Source organism: Gouania willdenowi, chromosome 9, assembly GCF_900634775.1.
Source record: "Gouania willdenowi chromosome 9, fGouWil2.1, whole genome shotgun sequence".
Taxonomy (NCBI): domain Eukaryota; kingdom Metazoa; phylum Chordata; class Actinopteri; order Blenniiformes; family Gobiesocidae; genus Gouania; species Gouania willdenowi.
Genome location: NC_041052.1, coordinates 7,949,950 through 7,975,827, shown reverse-complemented (window position 1 = coordinate 7,975,827; position 25,878 = coordinate 7,949,950). Strand labels below are relative to the sequence as shown.

The 25,878-nt window shown below is 38.0% G+C and overlaps 1 protein-coding gene across 1 annotated transcript in view; it reads left to right on the top strand.

Annotated features, from left to right (window-relative positions):
- The window catches only part of znrf3 (zinc and ring finger 3), an 83,305-nt gene that overhangs the window by 42,759 nt on the left and 14,668 nt on the right, over positions 1-25,878 (top strand). The window contains exon 2 of the mRNA XM_028456910.1: positions 11,071-11,193. Within this exon, the coding sequence (XP_028312711.1) occupies positions 11,071-11,193 (123 nt within the window). The remainder of the gene's footprint in view (positions 1-11,070; positions 11,194-25,878) is intronic.

Genomic DNA, 25,878 nt, shown 5'->3' with positions numbered 1-25,878 from the left:
GGTAACAGGTGGCCAAACGTGGCAAGAAAAGTGACTAAAGTGGGCCAAAAGCAGGCAAGAGTGGCCAAAAAATGGACAAATAAAGAGGAACCAGGTGGTATGTAATGGCAAAGGGGAGCTGTAATGAGCAAAATGTGGCAAACAATAATGAAAAAGGGCAAAACTGTAGAACAATGTAGGGGAAAAGAAAACCAGTGATATTTATTGAGCAAAAGTAAGCTTATTTGGAAGAAAAGTAGCTAAAAAAATTGGATAAAAGTGTCAAAAAGAACTTGAAAAAATCGACAAAAAAAAAAAAAATAGGAAAAAAGGGACATTTATTGGTAAAAGGAAGCTAAAGTCTGGAAAAAAAGTGTCAAAAATGGGACAAAGGAAGTTGCAAGATAGCCAAAGGAAATAGTTTAAAAGGGGTTAAAAGTTTCAACATTTAAGGTTACTTAAAATGAACACACGAAGAGCCACAAGTTGAGAATCACTGACTTAATAACGGCCTCTACATGATGTCCTCTGATGTAGTGGGCTGGTCTGGACAGAAAATGCCAGGGCTGAATTTTTGTCGCAGTCCACCACTGCCTTCTAGGCTAATGGTTCCTTTTGCCCCAGCACAGAAGACAAAAGGAAGGAAGTCTTTATTATTTGAGAGAAGAGGCAAAGGATCCCTTTACAGTGATAGAGTTTCTGGAGGAGGAGTGGTCAGCCCCACCTGTAGGGCCCTCCCAGCTGCTGCGCTGTAACCGGATCTCATTCCCTGTCTCTCCTTAAGGCTCCCACTGCTCTTTGAAGTTTATTTCCAGTGCTGGGGAGAAACGGGGCAACCAGAGAAGTCATAAAGAGTTTGCTAGACAAAATCAGATGTTACGAGTACAAATTCTGATGATGCAATTACATTTATCAGTTGTGTAAAAAACTTAATAGAACAATGTAATTTGAAACTTTTGCTCTTTTTTTTGTAACACCACCAGTTTGACAGTGAACCTGTACAGATGGATAAGGCGTGCCAGGTTAAGAACCTGCCTTCAAGTACTTTAGTGGTGGAATGTCAACCATTGACTAAGAAAAAAACTCCTCACTAAGTTAAAAGCTATGGATTAAAGCTACTCACGCTATTTTTATATAGATAAAATCATAATGTATGCCTCATCATACATCATTTACCCAAAAAAAAAGGTTCAAATTGCCACTTCAAATTTTGTTTTCATCTCCATCGTAAACAACCTGTTTTCACGCGTTGCATTGTGGGAAGTGGAGTCCCGTAAACGGATGCTTTGAAGTATTTTTACATCATTCTTATCGTGATTTCTTGTGTTTTTGCCAGAGAAGTAGGACAATGATTCCCTTGAAACCATTTTTGTTCTAGTTTGTTCCTGGTATTCCCTATGATATCAGAATGAAATAAAAACACTTCTGTGACCTTTTGGACAAAATATGGATATATAATAAGGCATTTGTAGTTATTTATTTTGTAGTTGAAAACTTTATTTCACACCTACGAAATTCAGATTTGTTTTTTTTTACTCTACTGAATGTACAGTAGAAGTGTTTTTGCATTCGTCTGCTAATGAGTTGTTTAAGGACCGTTTTGACTGTCAGACACAAGAGTTTTGTGTCCTATTGTTGGTGTTGGTGTATGTGTGTTTAAATGATCCTCCTTGCATTTGACCAATGAAATACTTGTAAATTTGCATTTATGTTTATTTTGTCTCAACATGAGCAGTTTGTAGAGTGGGAAAAACATTTTTTTCGCCATGTATGCAAATACTGAAGAAATGACAGCGTTTAGAGACCCCAATGTCCCTTCATCTTGCCTGACATGACACCAAAAATTTTTGTCCAACTGCATTTCTTTTGGTTCAAAGATTTTGAATGCATAAAAGAGATACCATATATCTAGTACCTCTCTTATGTAGGCACTCACTTTGAATTCCGAAAAACTATTGCATATATTTAATACTGTTATTTAAAGTGTCAAAATGTCATGCAGCGTTTTAAATTTCAATCATAATATTCATGCAAACGTGAATGAAATATACAGTAAAAATCCTTCATACATCAGTGATACATATAATATCTGCATTAAGAACATAAAAACAATCCTCAATAGTTTTTAAAAACTATTAAAAACAGCAAAAACATGACTTCATCTGACATGTCTGACAAACCACTAACCATAACCCTACTTTGTATTATCATATAGTTGTTTTTACCCATCATCACCTACTTTGCAGAGATATCTCTCTAATTTAACAAACAAAAAGTGCAAAAAGTAGTCTTTTTAACTTAACAGGGTTATCAAAACTACCTAACCTAACCTATATTTAGTTAAGCTACTGGATTTAACACTCTTTTTTTCTTTAAAGTCTAATTTTTCAGCCCAAGCTCTGCGTTCAAAACATTTTGATTGCACTTAGGTCAAAGAAAGGACAGAATCCTGTTATGCAATCAAAGGTGCTTTGTAGTCTGCGGCACATGCAATTTTTACAAGATGTTCTTTGTAAAGCGGGCTAAATGATTAACTATACATTTCTCTTCCCCTTCCCTTTTTTTAAATATATATCTCGTAAGAAGAATAGGCTTTTAATTCTCAAGCACACAGCATTCTAAATCAAACGCCTGTTCACCTGCTGCCCTGCGGTGACGCTTGCATGTTACATATTTTATATTATAACCAAAGAAATGGGTTTTTAAATTAGCCTTCGTGTAACATGGAATGGGCAGAAGTGCATACATGATTAGTATGTTAAGTTGAAGTTTCGTTTATTCAGACAAAGTTTTTCAGGAAATGTTTATCTCCTGACATGTTTCGACTGTCAGCTGCCAGTCTTCATCAGAGGAGTTCTGCTGATCGCCTTTGATGGTTCCTTTGAAGTTTCACTTGACTTCGATGTAATAGTTCCTGCAAGATTAATGTTGTCTTCTTTTTGAATAGTATGTTATTTTGAGGTTTTGTTTATTCAGACAAGGTTTTTCAGGAATGTTTTATCCCATGACATGTTTCGACTGTCAACTGCCAGTCTTCGTCAGAGGAGTTCTGCTGATCTTCTTTGATGGGTCCTTTGAAGTTTCACTTGACTTCCATGTAATAGTTCCAGCGAGATTAATTTTGTCTTCTTTTTTAATATTATGTTGAGTTTAGGTTAAGGTTAATGTTTTTCAGGATATTTTTTTACCCCCTGACATGTTTCGACTGTCAACTGCCAGTCTTCGTCAGAACAGTGAACTTAAATGATTGTTTACTGGTTTTAAACTCATTCACCTCTTTGGAAAGGAAGCATACCGCCAAACTCCCTGGCTTGTTAATTCAGTTAACCCCTTCACCCTCCTCCAATAAGCTCCTCCTTACTACTAATACCTTCCCTACTCCAGCACTGTGCTCCAAACCCGCTCCCTGTGAGTAGGGAAGGGAATCGGGTCAGATGGGCCTAAAACTACCTCCCTAAACTGTTATTAGGGGCAAGACATTTGTTAGACAAGACTTATGATACACACTGAGGCTGAGTACTACTTTAAAGCCAACTGCCTTTGCAAAATAACATAACAAATGTGCAGTTTCCTAACCCTCCATTGGTTCTTTGCATGTGTGGCTAAGCATGTAGACGTATCAGCTTGAGGTCGTGGAAGCCCAGATTAGCCAGATGATTCTCACCCAGAACAAGATGTTTATTGTTTTTATTTGAGCTTTATCTAACCAGGAATGTCCCAGTGAGTTCTAACACGATATGTCTACAGCTCTGAATGAGTGGCCTTTGCCTTTAGTTGTAAACACAGTGTTTACATGACTTTTTTTGATGCTGGAATTGCAGTATGAGATACCAGTTGATGTTTTAGTTTCAGTGGGGACCAATTTAACGGGCAAATGATGACACCAAGTAGATTAAATCACATAGAAAACCAATCAAGCAGCTACCTTAAACACTAGGCCAGCTCTACCAAAGTGGTACAGCTGTTGAAAAAGATGTTTCACTGAAATAAATGAACAATCCAACCTAAAGTTGTTTTTCTGTAAAATCACAGCAGCTCTGATTGGCACTTGTATCAGTTCTTGTACTGAAAAAAAGTGGTATCAGGACTAGTGCTTTAAATGTTTAGTTTGAATTTATATTTTCTTGTATAACCTAGAAGATGGAGTGGCTTTGCTAGCGGTAATAGTGGGGAATTTTCAAAATAAGGTCCCAATTGGATGTGATAAAGGCTTTTAAATAAAAGCAATAGTTTTTAAATCTTCACTGAGTAGTTTTTAATAAACATTGCGCTAACTTGACTCGTGACAAAACATGCCATTAAAAAACATCCAGTTTAATTAAATGCAATTATTGGAGTGATTACTTGACAATTATGCTTATATTTTGAGTAAAAGGCAATGGGTATGTAACGCTAATTAATGGGTGAGCCCCCGTTTATTAAGGTGCGTTCACACTGAACAAGACTTCAGCGACTATATTGGTCGTTGTTTAAGCTACTGATGATCAGGAAAGGGACTATGCATCATTTATTGATTATTATGTCTGAATGATGATGCAGGGTTTTGTGTGTGACGGCACCCTGTAGCAGCTCATAGTGCTTTAAAAATATCTGTTAACCTATCCTTGTGAAGTATTTCATATAATCAACGATTTAAATTAACGACTATTGAAAATCTATGCATCAATTATCGATTATGTCTGAATGATGATACATGGACTACTTCTCTTACCCCTAGTCGTTTAGTTCAGTGTGTGAATGCACGTTTACGTATGCATGCTGTAGTGGTGGTGACCCATTTTGCCAGGGCTCGTCCAAAAAGTGCCGCTCTTCCCTCTGCTCACTATCCCTTAGCTTCTATCAACGCCTACGTCAACATCTGACAAAAAAGAAAAAAAATCTCTGCAGTAGAAATAATGGAGCAATGGCCAGCCTCTAAAATAACAACATGGTCGACAACAACAACACTGTCCTATTTGGAACTGCAAGACAATGGTCCAGTGTTCAGGGGCTAGGGGCGCGGGTGGGGTGCCCTACTGCTGTCCAAGCTGCGTGGCAAACCGGAGAGCCAGGTCATCCAATACTTCACCTTTCCTGGAATGGACTCATCCACATTTTAGCATCTACAACCACTCTGCTTCTTTCCTGGCAGCACTATTATCCTAGTTTACATGAAATCGTAAACATAAAATCCAGTCACTATTGGTGTTGACAGGCTTGTTTTTTATTTTTTATTTTTTCTTTATTACTCCAGCAAGAAGTTGTGATGCAAACCTCATTTCCCAAAGTCTTTCATTGAGTTTGGATTTTTGGCATCTTTTAAAAGCAAAGCTTGCTCTGAAATTATCATACCAAATGTGTATGTAATGTATACCTGCACCGCCTACCTGCTCCTGTCAGCCTGAGGCTACAATCTATCTTCCAGTCAACCAGCACCGCAACAACCCACTGCACATCTTCATTTACAAATCCACATGTTTTTAAAATGACACAGGGAGTTGATGTAACGCAGTCAAATAAGGCGACTAGTTTGAAACTACTATGAAAGTAGAAAAGTGGGTTAAAATCATCTTATGCTGCGAGTGTGCTTTTTTCACATTTGCCTGTGTAGACCAGTGGGCGTGCACTGTAGCTGTTCCCACTCAAAATTCTTGAAGCCAAAATACGACTCTTATGTCCGTTTCCATCTTTCAGTTTTTGACGTCATTTGGAGCCAGAATCTGCGCAGTAGGGGACAGTGGGAGGACCCCTGGTAACGCGCCCCGCCCATTTAGCATACTGCCCTGATGGCCACGCCAAGAACATCCTGCTGGAAATTCTACCAATGGCTTAGAACAGTTTACTGCAGAACAACTAATTTTGACAGCTCAAAAAAGACAAAAAAAACTGAAGGGAAACGCGACATAACTGCTATTCACAAAGAGAGCTACGCAAGATCCGCGGCTGTGATAATAACTAATGATCACAGCAGAGTTTAGGCTTGGAAAAAAATTTTGTGATGAGTATTTTAACTTTACAGTTTGACCCACATCCCATCTGTTAACATTGAGGAGGCGGGGTTTATGACCTATACTGCAGCCAGTCAGTACGGGGAGCTCTGAAAATAAAAGCTTCACTCCACCTGGGAGCTTGTCCCGTTAATTCTTTTAACAGTTTATGGTGTAGACCGTTTCCTTTCTAGAGCAAACCACTAAAGGTCAACATAGGCCAAGGGGGAGCAAAAAACAATTGATAATCGATTAATCACAGTTTTATTATTTACTATTATAAATCAATGTTTCAATTTCCAAAGATTGTTTACATTATTCTGATTTGGATATTTCAATTAAACTGTACAATATTGAAGGTGCTTGGAGGCATTACTTAAAAGAAAAGTCAAATAATTGATGTGACCGATGTTAAATGGAACATCCATAATCATTAATATTTGAAAATTGGATCAATAATCATTAATAAGTGAAAATTTTATTAATAATTGTTATCAAATAGAAATTGTTTGTAATCAAATTGAGACTTTGTTAATCAGAATCAAATCAGGAAATGAGTTTGATTATTAACCACCCCATACATAGACCTATTGGCTTCAGTCATCCCCTTTTAAAAAGTGCTAGGTTTTACATTATAGTATGTGTCAGAGAGGATAGTATGAAGTACTTTCCCTTCTTTCCCTTTTTTGTAAGACTCCTCATTGTATACCCAAAAAATATGAAGCTTTACCAAAATATTTAATTTTTAAGGTATATATAAAAAAAAAGACTCGACACATATGGTGTCAAAACATGTTTTATTGTTTAAATCCTTTACGGAACTCACTAGTGTAAATAATTCCTGCCTATTGTTGAGAATGCCAATACAGCATTAATGAAACTACATTAATAATACAAATGAAACTTTCGTAGATGTTGTGCTTGATTTATCGTTGCTGTTAGCATTGAGTTAAGCTAGCTTGTCTGTGAAGATGAACAATCTAATAAAAATTTCAGCTTTTGGTTTTTCTGCAAACAATTTTTTTTTTTTTTTTTACCTGAATCTTAAATTACTTTAGGTTATTGTTCAATTTAAAGTTTAAAGATCAATCATTTAACATGATGAGTAAAAGAAATAGCAGATTACTTAATGCTTGGTCTAACAAGTCATTTTGCATTCAAATACAACAAATATACATGTGACTTTCTATTTTCATCATCTTATATTCTTGCAGTGTTTTTTAACTCTTCCTGAACGGATGCTCCTCCATCACATCCTTCATCCTGGAGGCACAAATGACGGCAACAGTGCCTGCAGACCTGCAGCTCAGCACACGTTGCCTACATTCTTTCCCTATGAGTCCACCTTATTTGCATTTGACCCCTTTGCTCTGAAGCCGATCCTCTTCTACCCCATAACCCCATCGGGTCAGGGGCTTGACCCCCTTCAGCCCAGTGGCACTGAAGTGACAAGCCACTCTCTGAACATCTCCTCAATTGTCCTGTTTACCGGCTAACCTGCTGCCGACGTGATGAAGTGGAGTTCAAAGGTCGGGGGTCACCGGTTGGTAGAGAGGGGTATCTTTGCTCCACAGCAGCATCCTATAGGCCAGAGCGGTCCAAGTAGTACTATGTGCTCATGGCTGCCATGGTCATTGGGTTAATAGGATAAGTAGCATTCAAGTCATTTTGGCGCGGTTCTAATGCTAATGCTTGTATTAACACTGTTGCCAGGGAAGTGAATGGATCCTGGATTTGAGGATTCTGCTTGGTTACAGTTTTAATCTTTTTCAGGACTTGTTTGAGCAGATTGGAGTTCGGAGCTGTCCATTGCTTTAGTCGGTTACCTTTTTCTGAGCTTCCATCAATGGGCTTTTTTAAATATATATATATATAATATATATTTATCGACTATATCGGTCCATATAACCAAAGCAGTAACATTTTACCTTGTAATGGATATGTTTGTCCAAACTGTGGGAAATGAGGGGTTCAAAAGACTGCTTAAAATAGGATTTCATTAACATGAGTGTGTTACCTCAAAAACAATCTGAAATCACTAGAGTCTAGCGGTCTGTTACCTTTATTCTTAAAGGAGCCATTTTGTCTAATCTCACCTGGATTAAAATCCTTCCGGAGCCAAAAAAAAATACCTTCTCAATGAAGACAATAGTGTGTGTAAAATTTTATACAGTTAAACATACTTTTTCTTGAGTTAATGCATTTGAAGGGCTACAAAAAAAAAAAACTTGATCATGAACATGTCGGTCAACTCGTGCTAATTGCTAATTTTTTGCAACATATTAAGCATAAAATTTCTATTTTCTTCAAAAATAGTTGTTAGTTGAATTATCTTATCAGGGATTTAAAACTTAAGGTTAGCCACAGGTGCAAGGAAAGTAGATGGTCTGTAGAGGTTGCAGGAAGTGGAGTAGGAAGTTGTGATTTAATTTTAGGTTAATACATGGTTTTATCATAATTTTATTTGAAGTTGATGTCATTAATCATCAATACCCTTTGTAAGAGACACCCCCCTTCTGTAACCTGACTCAAACACAGACATTCTTTTTCATTTTGCACTTTTTGCACGTAATTAAACTGTACAGTTGACCTTTTATATATGTAGAGTTCTTAATAGATGTGGCTTGTGTAATATATGTTGTTTTTATATCTGGAGCTGTAACAAAAATGATTTCCCCCTGAGATTATTAAAGTAATTCTGATTCTGAAGAAATAATTCCTTTTTTTAAATATTTTTTTGAAAACTATAGGGAGCCATTGCAAAAGAGTCAAAGAGCCACATGAGGCTCTAGAGCCGCAGGTTGCAGACCCCCGCACTAGACTGATATGCTGCCTTGTTATGTTATGTTGCTTAAACAAAGTCAAAAGTCTGTGTGAGTTTGATAAATTGCTTACATATATTTAATTTTTAATTTTTTTTTTTATTACCCTGGCTTAAATTATCTTTCCTCCCTTTTTTCCATTTGTTTGTTTATTGGAAAATAACTTTAAAATAGTCTAAATGATTAGAATGAATCGCACACCCCTGATATTAACCTAGATTTTTCTTGGTGACTGTTTATTATATTCTTCACTGTTATGAAAGATAAGGCTGTTCAACTAAACTAGGTTCATGTTTTGGAGAACCAGGTTTGTTTTTATTGGAAACCAAGGCCAACTCTAATCTGATCCAGTGCCTGTGATGTCGACTGTAATTTACCTTTTAATCCCTTAGGATTTAGTCTTGGTGCCAGTTTGGCAGAGCTTTTTGGGAGAGGCCTGAGCCAATTTAATGGCTTTAAATATAACGAGATAGATTTCAAGATGGTCTGATAAACCAGTGTTTGTACATTGTCGAATGTCACCTCTCCAAGTTGATTAAGCATGAAATAATACACCCACTGGTGATATGTACAGTATATAGTGTATTATAACAGTTTTTCTCAAATGGAGGTATTTGTACCCTTCGATGTATGCGCTATATAGCACTACAGGCTACTTGAGAGAAAGAGGAAAATTAACTACTGAAGTTTTATAATGTTTATTTTCAGTTCAAAATAATAATCACACTAAATATTACCAGCAACGACAACAAAAACACACAAAATAAGAGAAGAATATACGGAATAATAAAAAGAACAGACAAACAACAAAATACTCAAAATGACACCAAAAATACATGCACTGAGAGAAAAATACTTACTACCGGAAACACAAAACGACAACTAAAACACACGAAATAAGAGAAAAACACACAAGATCACTACAAAATACGCAAAAATAACAGAGAATTATACAAAACGACATAAGAAACAACCAAACGACACCAAAATCACACACAATGAGATAGAATAAATAAAAATAATACCAACAGCACACAAAAACGACAACAAAAACACACAAAATAAGAGAAAAATATACAGAATAATAAAAAGAACAGACAAACAATAACAAAATGATGATCAAAATTATTTTAGATTAGACTGTTCTAATGTTCTACTTAGATTCAGAAATAAGACAAAGGGGGTACTTTGAGCCAAAAAAGTTTGAGAACCACTGTATTATAATAACTGTGATATTCAGCGAAACCACTAATGACCACTTTGTGGCCACAAGTCGTTACCATTGGAAATAAAGGTATTACGTCATTGTAGTTTATTAATATCATACTTGTGGTCAAAGGCTCATGATTTAAACATTTTTCTTAAGGCTCTTTGGTTTAAAAAACAAGAACAGAGGCACTTTTTGTATTTAAAAAAACAAAAAGGCGTTTTTTTATTGAAACACAATTCTGTTCTGTAGCATCCATTTAGTCTTTGATATATTGATCCTTAATTTCACCATAATCTCAAAATATGAGGGGTGGGATGATAATGGGCTCACGAAAGCGACAGATTGAGAAGGTATTTTGGAAAGAAGGGCAGAATAAAGAACTTGCAGTTAGAAAAACGTGTTCTTTTATCTTGACTTTTTATTTTATTTTACATACTTACCGTACTCTGGGTTTGACACTTTCAACTCGATAGGAAAAAATTAACAAATAAAAAAAAAAGGGACAAATTTTCACAATTTTTCCTGTCTCCAAATAGAATGCACAAACAGAAAAAAAACTCCTTCCATTTTGAGATGTTTTAATATTGCGATATACTGTCGCACTTACCGAAAAGCCCCACCCTTTACAAGATACTTTTTGTGTTCTTAATTGTGTTACCATTAATGGGGCATTTCCATTGACGGTATCAGCTCTACACGGCTCCGACCTCCTCGTTTTTGGGACCCGATACTGTTTTTCCGGAGCGTTTCCATTGAGCACCAACTTGACACGTGAAACTGCCAGACTCAACAAAAATCAATGGTGGCCAAATGCTTCCTCTTCATTCTCAGACTTTTTTGTAACCTCAACAAAGAAGGTACTAAAAAAAGCAGCACCAAATACCACGGAGGAGGTACTTTTTTCCAGTGGAAACGCGCCAAAAGATAGTAGAGCTGAGCCGAGTAGAGCCGATACCGCCAGTGAAAATGCGCTATAAGACATCCCAGGATGATGTTTCATTTTGTTTGTTATTGATTCAAGTTGTGTTTGTCGTTGTAATGTTGACCATCAATAAGGCACTTATAATATCTCTGATCTATGTCTTGTTTCCAGATGCATCCTTTGGGACTATGTAATAACAACGATGAAGAGGATCTCTATGAATACGGCTGGGTTGGTGTGGTGAAGCTGGAGCAGCCAGAGTTGGATCCCAGTTGCCTCACTGTTCTGGGAAAGGTAAATGATTCATCATCAGTGCTAATTTAGCACAAAAGTACAGAAGCCAAATTTGTCAACAAGATTTCCAGCTGGCATTACATCTATCAGCAAACCCCCTGTGCACAATATCTGTACCTAAAGAAGAAATACCGATCTCTGGCCTGCTATAGTAGTTTCTAGATGTACGTTGTGGTTATTGCTGTTTTTGCTCTTGCCCAGTAAGAGGTGAATGAATCTTTCCTTGTTCCTGTCCTCCTCTCTCCAAAGCCCAGACCCCTCAGGAGCCTTAGAGTGGTATTTTATCACACTTTAATTAAGTGTTCCACTTAATGGAATGTACCAACATTCCTGAAAGAATGAGGAAGAGGCGGGAGGGCTGAGTGGCTATAGCCTCATTTACCCAATGTCTTTCTAGTGACAGAACGAGACAATTTAGGAACCTCTGCAGGAGCTAGACGGTTTTTTATTCCCATCAGGAGCAGATGCTAATGTGTATTTTAGCTTAGATACTCTGTCCAAACATGCAAATTAAACCATTTTCTCACAAACCAGTGGTTTTTTGCAAGGATCAGCTTAATTTATTTAGCCATTTAGGCTTGTGTATATAATCATCCTATTCTCACATTCTGAATTTCATGCAAATGGTGTACAGTAGGGCTGGATGGAAATATAGTGTGTTTTGGTGTTTTGTTTTTTTTTTATTGAGGGAGGTTGAAAATTGCTGTTTCTCTCCAGAAGTAGAAAAATATTCATTATTCTTATTTATTTATTTATTTTTTTTGGGGGGGGGGGGGGGGGGGGGGGGGAGGGTATTATGACTCATATATTGTTTTTAGAAGGGAAAAGGACATTAAAAATGGGATAATCATTATGATTGAATCACAATACTTAATAAATCAGACTTGCAATATAAATTGAATCGGCACCAGAGTATCGTGATTAAAATCGAGATAAAGGCCTTGGCAGATTCCAGTACACATTACGTGCAATCAAGCTCATTTTAAATATGACCAAAAAGAAAAGCTCATCTATTCTGTTCTAAAAATGAGCAGAAAGTGGAGCAAATGTTTGCAACATTTATTTTTTTAGTAGTTTGCTTCTTACATTTGCCTTTTTCATTAAAGTGTGGAAGCACGCTGTATATTTTGATATTGACAGAACTGAAGCTTTAAGTTAATTTACATGAATAACTTTGCTGTATTGTAACCCATGACGCTGAGTAGTTGAAACATTTGTTGTAATCTGTGGTGCCTCGCTGGAATCAAAGCTCAGGAGATGGATGAGGAAACATATTTCAACTATTTCAGGATGTTTGCCAGTCGTCTTGACGATTGTGTGTGTCAGATGAGATCGCACAAACACCATATGCCAATTAAATCATTCACACAGCGGTTCTCACAGACTTTTTTTTAGAGCAAAGTCTTCCTCAGGTGACGTGTTAGGAACAAGGAGTGAGACGTACCAAATAGAAGAACGCAAATATCTTGTTCTCACTTTCGTATGAGAGGCTTTTTTCTCGTTCCGTTCTGCACATCGTCAACGGAGACGAAACAAACACAGCTTTGATGTTTTCATTGCATTGAAATTGAAATGGAAACACATTCACATAATCTTTGGGATTTATTTAGAATAGAACTATTATTACAAGAGAGAATCAAATCCACTGTTGCTGCTTGTTGTGACACAAGCCTTTGAATCCAAGCAGTAGTGTGTTCACATCAGGGTTGGGGTCAATTACATTTTTCAATTACAATTCCGTCTTCAATTATCCATGTTCAATTGCAACCCAATTACGATTACAGCGACCAACATTTTTTCCGATTTCAATTAAAAGTACAATTATTATTCTTCCCCTTAAGTGAATTACAATTCTTGTGTTAGCTTTCTGTTAGCATCTTGTACGATAACGTACGATAGCTCAATTCAATTACAGTTACAACAGCAACAGATTTTCCCAAAATTACAATTATAATTATATTGTAATTGTAACTGATTATCAATTACACAATTGCAATTATAATTATAATTGACCTAGGGCTGGGCGATTTTGCCTAAAAAAAAAATCTTGAGTTTCGATTCAATTTTTGATTTTTTTTTTTAGTGCACTTAAAAATGACTGCAGACATCAGATATATTGTCAAAAGTGCAACTTTATTGTTGTGATTGTCCTCAAGAGTTAAAATGCATCAAACAATCCCAAAATAAAAAGTAAATGAGGCTCTGTCATTCAACAATATCAAGCTTTAACCCAGGTTTAAGCAAAAGTGCAACAGTAACTTCACAGTAGCTTAAATTTTCTGATTAAGAAATCAGATAACTACATGTTCTATGACATATAACATTACAATTAAAAAATATATAAATAAACTCTTGCCTTAGCATCTCAGCATAGTGTGAATAAAACTCAAATTTACAAAATAAAAATTGTTTTTTATCTACAAATTCGGTTCACATTATCCCATTCTGTTTCGCCTTAAACCCAGAACAACACAGCCAGCACCAGTCCATGTGTACTGGTACATATTTTCTTCCAATAGTGTGTTTGGAAGCATCTCAGCCCCTCCCACCCTTGCCAGTGGCCTCTCACTGAACTCAAGAGACACTTTGCCACCAACAATGTCGGGGTCTTGTCTGGTCAGTTCAGATTCTGTTCATTTCAGTCACAGAATTTACTCCCATTCATATCTAAATATAGAGTGATTGTTCCAGTTTGAACCACTCTATTTTTTTACATAGTGACGATAGATTTGTGGGTTGGTATTTTCCCACAAAAGTTTCTCTTTTATTGGCCAAACTGTTCGATATCCAAAAGACTTCAGGTTGAAGTTCAGTTATGTTTCTCTAAGCATGGTTTTCCTTACCTGCTAGTTTATGGTGTAAGGAAATACTACAACATTGTTTGATGATTTTTGGACCTCTTCTTCCAACAAAGAAAGGAACAGACGACTAGACATCAGTATTAGAGGAAACTGAGGAACTGAGGTCGGTCATAGCAGCCTCTGAAGTCCATGTGTGGATCTTACTAAAGTGCTAGCGTGTCTCGTATATGTACACAGTTTTTTCCTGTCCTTCCTGTCAGGTTCCCGTGAGGGCGCTGGGACTATTAAACCTGTGACCTCAGACTGCCATAGCAGCAGCTGCTCTCCCAGCAACAGCAAAACCCACAGTGAATAGGTTCCCACTGCAGCCAGATACGTAGTTTCTCTGGGAGTATTGAACTCTGTGTAGTGTAGTGTATTGCTTAGCTGATAAGATAATTCCACCACTTATGTAATCAATTAAACATGTTTGTAGCGAGTGACGGCAATAACTCGACCGACGGTTATCTACAATTGACAGCTTTTGTAATTTAGGTGTTGAGACCTTAAGAATTCTAAACATAAATGACATCAAAACTAGCAGACCTATTGGTCGTTATTGAAACTACAAAACAAGTTTTATTCCCTGGAACCTGCAAAAGCCAAAATCAGCCAGGTTATATTTCACAACATGTCTTACTTAATCTCCTAGAGATGCACCGACGATAACAGTACGCGATATCGGACGGGCTTAGATTCCATTGATGTCATCAATTTTGATTTAACAATGAGGTTGTTTGGATTCTAAGGCTGACTAATGCTTGTGCAATGCAAAACTGTCCAAAGGAAGTTAAAAAACAAAACAAAAAACAGACTGATTCATTACAACTAACTTGATAAAACATATTAGAGTTTAACCTGACGCCGTTTATCAAGAGTTTGTCGGCGTCAGTGCAAATGGGAACATTTTATTCAAAGCTGCTGGGTACGATCACTACCATTAATTCATCATAAGTTGTTCCCATCCACTACTAATGCCAGTGTGACACCAAAAATCCACCAAAGTGACATTTCTGGTGTTTTCACACATTGGAAGTTGTGCCAAATCAATGGGGGATGTATAACGGAAACAACCAAACAAAGACAAAGTTTACTTCTTGAATATCATAAATGTAACTTCAAACATTACAGTGGGATTCCCAATCCCAGAAGGCAAAGCACGAAATTCTCCAAAGTTCAAGTCACATGACCATTTGTCAACAAATCAAATATTTGTGATGGAGTCAAAAAATGACAATTTCAACCTTCGACATTTGTTTGTGTTTAAATTCTCCCGTTTTGTGGAAGAAATGCTCTGTATTTATTCATCTATGAGGGCTACACTTTGTCTTTATCAGTGTTATGATAAAATATTAGGGATCGTCTCCAAAAGCTTTGAATAATCATAAACTCTGTGTTTGCATAAATAGGTACCGTACTCATACACAGATCTAGTAGTAGTGTACTCATACTAATTGGGGAGATCCTTATAGTCTTGTAATCTCAGCCAGTTGTGGTCTAATGCTTAAGGAAGCAGGCTTGTAACCGGAAGGTTGTCGGTTTGAATTCACTGTGGAATCTTGAGCAAGTTCTTTGAACCTAACTGTTTTGAAGAATAAGAGGTTCTTGATCTCAATGAGACTCTGCTAGATAAATAAAGGTAAAAATAATAAGAAAATGAAATAAATGCTGCCTTCATTGACTTCTGTTAAAGGGATTTATGGATTCAATGTAGTTAGGTGGAAAAGTGTTGCAAGTTTCTAACCGCAGAGTTCGAACTCGTTTAGAAATGTGTCTTATAGGTTACCCAGTCAAACCTTCTAGATTTAAGTAAAAGGCTTTAGACCCATCCAAACTTTAAATGGATAACGGTGCAGAGAAAGTCATTAGACATTATTTGCTTCAAGTTGTTCTAAGACGAGGAATTAGTCTATTTTATTAGACATTTTTGGTTTTAAGTTTGAAGGTAATGCTCATAAAAACTATGTAGTAACATAACCCAATGAGATGTGATTTTAAAGAATACCGTTTTGATACCTTCATTCTTTGTGTTTTTAGCAACATTTTCCTATTGTTTTGTAAATGCAGGCTTATGCGACTGTGACTTATCAAAGTCATTACCTCTCTTTGCTGTTTTTTAATGGTTTAAGTCATGCTCACACCTCTACACATGTCCTTTTAGATATCTGTACTTTTGTTGTTTCCTCTTCTGCTTCCTTGTCGCAGCTTAGCTTTCTGAGAACTGGCCTCCGTCCTTTCACCTGTGTGCCTTCTCATCACACACGTACGCTGCCATTTCTGGCAGCTCATTTGGAACATGAAACCTTGAATTCATTGGTGGCCGTCAGCAGTCAAACTCTTTTTGTCGAGGTGCCAGTGCGATATCTTTTCTTTCATGTGCCGCTGTGTCCGGTCCAGCGACTTTAGCAGGGTGACTTTCCCCTTCTTTCATCCTACACATGCTGTCATTATATTAGTCACCAAGTCGGGGTAAAAAAGAGGCTAGAAAAGCTTGAGGAGTGGGTGGGTCGGGAGCAGGGAAAGTGACGGTGGACGCTTCTAAGGAAGATGACGAAGGCAAGTGTGCCTGTTTCCTGGCACAAGGGGTTGGCTGGTATTTGCCTCTCGCAAAGCAGAAAAATGTGACCCCCCTCCTCCCACGTTACACCTCGACTTGTTTGAAGTGATTCTCTTGGCTGGCAAAGCATTTGAAATTCACTGGCATGCGTGTTTTTGTGTGTGTGTGTGTGTGTGTTGTCTCGGGTGCCTTTTATCAGGTCATCTCTGAACCATGATCAGTTAATCCCTTATGTTCAGCCAAGAATAACATGGTTTGTTGGTATTGCACCGATGTAACTAAAATTAGCTGCTGAGAATGTTTCGAGGAGTTAAAAGAAAAGAACTCTATCGACTTAGTTCTAGGGACACATCCCTTAGAACAGGGGTGTGGAACTCATTTTAGTTCAGAGGACAAATAGGGACAAGTTTGATCTGAAGTGTGCCGCAGAGGTGGGGAATCGAACTTTTTTAACATTTTGCATATCCATGTATAAATTATATAAATGTATGTAGTGTATTTGTTTATTTGTTCATTGGATCCCCATCATCTTCCACAGTGGTGGTTGCTAATTTTCCTGGGATCCATAAAAAAAAAAAATCAAGATTCTAGTTCATATAAGAACAGAAAAAAGTAAAGCAAGTTAAAGAAATATACAGAAACATTACATAAAAAGGTACATCAAGACAAATTTTCATTACGCCAACAAATACATTAACAAATATACAGTATATGTCATTAAGATTGATAAAAATATGACTTTAAAGATTTTTAAATACGTGTAAAGTTGACATGTCTTTCAGGTCCGTAGTGTATTAGGCATCGACAATATCCAAGCAATAGGTGTCAGGTAGTGACAATATTATATCAGTTTGGGGAAATGTTTGAGCAGGATTTTGGAAAAACTAGGTTTGTTCTAACAATTTAAAACTAAAAATGACTTCCATTGTGTTCTACAAGCATGGGAAAACTAGAAACCCCTGCAAATATTGTAGAGTTTCATTGAATTTGTAAAACTCTACAATATTATCTGAGCGCAGCCACCTGGACAGCTGCTGCAATAATTGGTTTGCATAACCAAAGAATTTCTGCACAAACTGTCAGAAACCGTCTCAGGGAAACTCATCTGTATGCTCGTCGTCCTCATCGGGGTCTCGACCTGACTGACTGACACGTTGGAGAGGTGTTCTCTTCAGGGATGAATCCCGGTTTTCACTGTTCAGGGCAGGTGGCAGACATCGTGTGTGGCGTTGTGTGGGTGAGCGGTTTGCTGACGTCAACGTTGTGGATGGAGTGGCCCATGGTGGCGGTGGGGTGATGGTATGGGCAGGCCTGTGTTATGGCCAATGAACACAGATGCATTTTATTGATGGCATTTTGAATGCACAAGGATACGGTGACGAGATCCTGAGGCCCATTGTTGTGCCATTCATCCGCCACCATCACCTCATGTTGCCGCATGATAATGCACGGCCCCATGTTGCAAGGATCTGTACACAATTCCTGGAAGCTGAAAACATCCCAGTTCTTGAATGGCCAGCATACTCACCGAACATGTCACCCATTGAGCACACCTGCTGTCTAATCAGCATCTTGATATGCCACACCTGGGAGGTGGGATGGATTATCTCGCAAAGGGGAAGTTCTCACTGAACTTTTGTGTATTTAGAAAATGTTTTAGATCTTTGAGTTCAGCTCATGGAAAATGGGAGCAAAAACAAAAGTGTTTATATTTTTGTTTGGTGTATAATTGACCCCAACCCTTGTCATTTTACTTAACTCCTCTGGGTCAAATTTTATCTTTAAAAGGTCCTAATTTGGCCCCCGGGCCATGAATTTGACACGTGTGCCTGAGAATCACGCTCTGTGCTGGAAGCCTCGACTTTGGTATGCAGAAACCAGGGTCTGAAACCACAATGTGCAATCGAACAATGTGGAGGAGTGCTACTTTTTTAGCCATAGCCCTGTTGTTGGTAATGAAGGACAGCAGGCCAGAGCAAACAGCTGCTGCGTCTTAGCGCTAAGTGGCTTTTGGACTCTATGTAACTGTGTCTGGCATCTCAGGCAAAGCTGTCAGTGTGTGAGGAGGAATTGCTGGGATATCAAAAGTACACCATGGGCTCTGAGGGCTACATTGGCGTTTGTGCGTGCATGCGTGCGTGTGTGTGTGTGAGCATCAGACAGATGAGTGTGATATTGTAGGCGACTGGCACGGAGCCCGTGGCTAGGTTAGCTGTCCTACACACTCAGGTGTGTGTTACAGGTCGTTGCAAGGCCACGGCACTGCCAGGACCGTGTCATACCACAGGCCTTGTTGGGCAGATGTTGCAATTCCACATTTAATCGGCTTCGCTTTGAAATCGCCTCAAATCCAGCATGTTGGTCTGTTGAATAATAGCACCGTCTTTTTAGGATATGTAACGGCTAAAGCAGGGGTTCGCAACTGCACCCCTTGTTCTGAATCACTCAAAATCAATCAAAGCTTAATTTATGTAGCATTTTTTATCAATGGGGGAAATGTAGCACAAAGAGTTGTACATAATAAAACAACAGGAACAAACAGAACAAATGCTTTATGTATATATACACACACCGACACACACACATTAATACTTGTATAAATACACACGCATGTTCACCTTTTTTAGAACAAGAAAATAAAATAATTTAAGGATATAATCTACTAAAACCTAAAAGTTTAGTTAAATGGCAGACTAAATATACCAACTTTAAACTCAAATCAATCAAAATGACTACAAATAACTAAATAATATACAAAACGAGAAAGAAAATGCACAAAATTACTAAAATAAATAAATACTCAAAACAACAAAAATCCTTAAACTTACTCCGAAAATGCAGAAAAGGACTTTTTCTGTAAATTGTTTGGTTGTTTTGTTATGAGAGCAAAATATAGAGAAAAACAACAAAACTATGCCAAATTACTCCAAAAATACACAAAACAAATAAAATAATACAGAAAACAACAACAAAAATGTGCAAACCTACTCTGAAAACACACAAAATGAATTTGTCCATTATGACATCAGAATATACAGGAAAAATGACAAAACTGCAGCAAATCACTCCAAAAATACACAAAATAAAAAATAAATAAATATGTGGAATAAAAAATAAATATATACACAAATCAACAGCGAAAATGCGCAAACTGACCCCCACTGTGATAGAAATGTCTCATCTCTGGCGTAGTAGGTTCTTCTTTTATTTACTTTGTCTTTGATTCTCATTTTGGTTGAAAGTGTTTCAGAGTCAGACGTAGCATACTGTAGGTGAAACAAACATGTTTCCACCTTCTCACGGGTTCTGTGGTGTCTTTCTGTCCACCTGCCCTCTTTGCCCCATACGGCACAAATACTTCCAAACACCACAGCGTGCGGGGGGACATAAAAAGTGAGGCTGAAAAGGTGAAGGGGGGGCGAGTAGTAGAAAAAAAAAGGGAGGGAGAGAAAGGCTTGTGAAGCACGAACACTCAGAGGTGGGGGGGGTGCCTCTCGGGCTCTCCTTTCATGTTTGTGTACGCCTCAACTTGCTGATATTATCTTGGCTGCTCTTCCTGGCAGGGTGTCGGTAGAGGTTTCCACTGTGACCAGGCGGGGGCCTCTCTCTCTCTCTCTCTCTCTCTCTCTCTCCCTCCTTCTTCATACTTGCTTCTCTCAGTCAGAGTTGGAGCGCTCATCCAACTTCCCTATCCCCCCCCCACCATCCTAAAACAAGGTCCCACTCCTAAATCACAGCTTCACTACGGTTCACAGCACTCGGAGGCACCCAGGATCCCACTGCGCCGGTTTCCATGGTCACTGGGAAGCTCCTTGTGTCATGTGGCTCAAAGTGAGCCGTCCCCAGGCCGAATTACCCAGCTTTCAATGGGAGGCCAAATGACCATTATTAGACTTCACAGCTCGGGCCTCTATTTAAAGAGAGAAGAAAGGAGCCCCGGGGACTTAAGATGAGAAAGATGGAAGCAGAGAGGGTGTGTGTGAGGAGAGAAGAAATAACAGGAAGAAGAATAAAGTTCATTTAGTACCATTGAGGAGTTGTTTCCCTCTACTTTCTCTCCTCCTTTGCGTTGCTTTTTGATCTTAACCACAGTTGTGGATTTGCAGAGGTGAAAGTAATGGATTACAAGTACTCATGTTACTGTAATTGAGTTGCTTTTATGGGTACTTGTACCTTTTGGAGTATATCAGGGTCCCCACGGTGATGAAATTTTTGGAAAAGTTATGGACTTTATTTTCCACTCTTGAAAAGTAATGGAATAGTTTAACAGTTTTGGAAATATGGCCTATTTTATTTTAATGTTTAAAATCCAACCTTTGCTATTACTATGGAACATTAAGCAAGTCCCTTAACCCCAAAACCGTGTGTTATACATCGCTTTTAATAAATGTCTGCGAATTAAAATTGTAATCTTATAATTAAATGTGATTTTTTATGTTTGTTTGTTTGTTTTTGTTTTTAAATTATCAACATACATTGTGAAACTGAAATGACCAGACAACAATCAAGTGCATCACATTATAGCCAACCAATCAGATTAAACGTAATGCACCGCGCCAAAACAGCATTGAATGCTGGTTATTTTCTCAGTTCTAGAGTTCGTAAATGTAGCTATACTGTATAGTCCGATAATTTTTTTTATTTTGAATTATTTTCATTGGTGTTATTTTATTTGAAAAAGAACTGTACATTTTGAGTTGTGATATGAGATGTTTACTGTATGCAAGGGAACTGTGACAAAATGTATGACCAAAAATAAACGTGGGGGTGAAAGTAACGACATTGTGAAACAAAAAAATGACCAGACTACAATCAAATTAAACGTAATGTACTACGCCAAAACAGCATTGAATGCCGGTTATTTTCTCACTTTCAAAATTCATAAATGTAGCTATACTTAGATCCTAAATTTTTTTCTTCTTTCAAATTTAACTAGTTGATGTTATTTTGTTTTAAAACGAATTGCACATTTTGACAAACCTTTTATTTTATACAGATCCCTTTGTGGAAAATAAAGTTTCAATTGTGCAAGATTTTGTCTCCTGCCTTTTTAAGTTTACGCATGAAATGTTTACTGTATGCAATGGAACCGTGGTCAGATTTATTACTAAAAATAAATGTGGGGGTGAAAGTAACTAGTAACTTTTACTTTGAGTACGATTTAAATAAGCTACATTTTACTTATACTTGAGTATTTTATGTATGACTTACTTGTACTTGTATTTGAGTACAATTTCAATCAAGTAACAGTACTTTTACTTGAGTAGGATATATATCAGTACTCTTTACACCACTGGTAACTATAGTAACATTTACTTTGAGTACTATTTAATTGAGCTACTTTTTACTTGCGATGAATATTTGTGTCGTTTAGCCTCATCTCTGAGCTATCAGTCACATATACCGTGGATATCAGGTTAGAGGCAGATGCCCCATTTGTGTCTCAAACTCAACCCAGTCCCACATGAGTAATCTGACTACATGATTCCTCCACTGTATGGAAGGACATGGGTGAAAATAGCATCCTGCTCAAACTTAGTCTTATCTTCTGCCAGAGAGAAGAGATTAGTGTGTGTGTGTGTGTTTCAGTTTGTTTATGAGGGTGACAGCGGAACTGCAACCCCCCCCCATTGAAAACCTCCCAAAAACTAAATGGTAGTGGGACTAGTTTAGATATGACACGTTTCTACACCTCAATCATTTTTTTTTTCACCACAAAATTATGTTTTTCAAACCCTCCTAACTGGTTCGAATCCGTCCAATCTGGCAACACAACACTTGAATTTGTTCAAATAATTTTAATCAACTCTTTAGAAACAATTTTCTGTTCAAAATTGGATCGTAAGTTTACTCGTTTTTCTTCAGATTTCCTTTTCCTTATTTCTATGTTATCAAAGGCTATTATATTATGAAGGCTTATTAATATTATAACAAAATTGCCATTTCCGTTTCAGGAAGTAAATGCCTTGTTTTCTGTCGGTTGTCTGTGGCCCTACATACACGATGCAGCACTTCTTAGCTGCTGTTTTGCTCAGTTATGTATCTTTAATAAGACATACCACTGATCTCTTCTATAGAATGAGTCCTCAAAGGACTTCTGTTGAGCACCAGTGATATATATATATATATATACAGTGGTATGCAAAAGTTTGGGCACCCTTGTAAATGTTCATGATTTTCCTTAATAAATAATTGGTTGTTTGGATAACAAATTCCAGTTAAATTTATCATATAGGAGACAAACACAGTGATATTTGAGAAGTGAAATAAAGTTTATTCGATTTACAGAAAGTGTGCTAGAATTATTTAAACAGAATTAGGCATGTGCATAAGTTTAGGCACCCTTGCATCTTATTGATTTTAATACTCTTAGCACTAATTATTGGAACTCAAAATTGTTTTGGTAACCTCAGTGATCCTTGATCTTAGGGTCTGGATTCTGGTGGGAGGTATTTTGGACCATTCTTCTCTGCAGATCATCTCTAGTTCAGTCAGGTTTGATGGTTTCCGAGCATGGACCGCCCGTTTTAAAGCACACCATACATTTTCAATAATATTCAGGTCTGGGGACTGAGACGGCCATTCCAGGATGTTGTACTTGTTCCTCTGCATGAATGCCTTAGTAGATTTTGAGCAGTGTTTAGGATCATTGTCTTGTTGAAAGATCCAGCCCCGGCGCAACTTCAACTTTGTCACTGATTCCTGGACATTGTTCTCCAGAATCTGCTGATATTGAGAGGAATCCATGCGCCCCTCAACTTTAACAAGATTCCCAGTGCCTGCACTGGACACACAGCCCCACAGCATGATGGAACCACCACCAAACTTTACTGTAGGTAGCAAGTGCTTTTCTTGGAATGCTGTGTTCTTTTTCCGCCATGCATAACGCCCCTGGTTATGCCCAAATAACTCTATTTTAGTTTCATCAGTCCACAGCACCTTGTTCCAAAATGAAGCTGGCTTGTCCAAATGTGCTTTAGCATACCTCAAGCGACCCCGTTTGTGGCGTGTGCAGAGAAAAGGCTTTTTCCGCATTACTCTTCCATACAGCATCTCCTTGTGTAAAGTGCGCTGAATAGTGGAAGGGTGCACAGTGACACCATCTGCAGCAAGCTGATGTTGTAGGTCTTTGGAGCTGGTCTGCGGGTTGACTGTGACTGTTCTCACCATCCTGCGCCGCTGCCTTTCGGAGATCTTTCTTGGTCTTCCACTTCGGGCCTTAACTAGAACTGTGCCTGTGGTCTTCCAATTCCTCACAATGTTCCTCACAGTTGAAACTGAAAGCTTAAATCGCTGGGATAGCTTTTTGTATCCCTCCCCTAAACCATGATGTTGAATAATCTTTGTTTTCAGGTCATTTGAGAGGTGTTTTGAGGCTCCCATGTTGCCACTAATCAGAGAAGATGCAAAGAGGAAACACCTAGAATTTTCCTACTTAAATACCCTGACTCATGATTGGATTCACCTGTGTATGGAGATCAAGGATCACTGAGGTTACCAAAACAATTTTGAGTTCCAATAATTAGTGCTAAGAGTATTAAAATCAATAAGATGCAAGGGTGCCTAAACTTATGCACATGCCTAATTCTGTTTAAATAATTCTAGCACACTTTCTGTAAATCATATAAACTTTATTTCACTTCTCAAATATCACTGTGTTTGTCTCCTATATGATAAATTTAACTGGAATTTGTTATCCAAACAACCAATTATTTATTAAGGAAAATCATGAACATTTACAAGGGTGCCCAAACTTTTGCATACCACTGTATATAATAGTTTTTTTGTTGTGTTTTATTGTTGTGTGAGGCTGCAGATAAGGAGGAGTGGTTTTGTTGTGGTCAAAGGAAAAATGTGTTTTAAGGAAAATGTAGCAATAAATTAATTTCTAGGGGGACTAATACTGCTTTGTGATGGACTGGCGACCTGTCCAGGGTGTACCCCTGCCTAGCGCCCAATGAGAGCTGGAAATAGGCACCGGCAGACCCCTGCAGCCCTGAAAAATAGGAGCAAGCCGGTCAGAAGATTGATGGGTGGAAGGACTAATACGTCAAAGAAATTTGTTATATCTCATTTTTATTTTGCCAATTACTTGAAATTACCTAAATCTTTTGACAGATTGACAACCTGGTAAATAATGGGATTTGAATGTGACAGACTAAAGTGGGGAACACACACAAAGATTATCGGGCTGTTTTTGTCCCAATTTTCAATCTTCTCAACCAAGGACGGCAAATGCCAGATTATTTTATGTTTTATAATCCTGTGGTCTGAGATAATCGGTTCTGAAACGGGTTGGGGCCGACAATCGTAAATATTAAACTTGTTCAATATCTACGACCAAAACTTGTCACGTTTGTGGAAAAAGCCGACAACTCCCGACTCATGACCCTGTGATTTGTAACATGGAACAGAACGCAGCCAATAAAAATGCAAGCTGACTTGGAAACACGTAATGATACGTTCAAAGCGACTCAGAACTCTGCTTTTGCGATCTGCGAGTTCACGCGAATTCATCAGCAGCACGTCGAAATATCTCAAACATGGCTGACCTCTATAATGTTAGATTTTCCCCCGACTTTTACCGAGTAGGAGCTCCAACTTCAAGTTTTCCAAGTCACTTTTTCAAGGAGCATGTTGTAAAATCTCAAATTCCGAGTTGCTTGGGTCGCAGCATTAGATCACAACTGTTCTAGACCTGATTTTTGGAGTCTGTAACAGATTAAAAAAATATCTTTTGATTCAGAAAGTCCTTATGTGCGCACCCTGCTTTACATACATCCTCGGTAATTACTCAGTTCGTCTAATGACATCTAATGATATGTAACCGTCTGCTTAGAAATGCCTCCTTGTGCAAGACGATGAAACATAAAAAAACAGGCAAAGTGGGGGTTAAAGGGCCGAGTCCTGACCTGCTCCATTTATTTGCCCAGGGTAAGAAGGCAGCAAGTGGTGGCAACACCCCTTCACAAGCAGCGGCACAGTGTATTACAAGAGAGGTAACAATAGTGAAGTTCTCTTTCAAGCAAGCACGGACACGGTCTCAAAGCAGCTCCGAGGCACAGAGAGATTAGAGAGAAAATTGTATCACTGCAGACGAATTAAGGTAAGGGGAGACGAGGGAGGTGCCCCGGCTCATATGGATTACACTGCATACATTTATAATAAAAGCATCGGTGGTGAAGGAAACCACAATAGCTGTGGGGCAATGTTGTTGTGTTGAAAAACCAGAAAAGTCAGGTAGCCACTTCATGGGTTGATGGTGACTGATAATTTATTCAGTCCTCC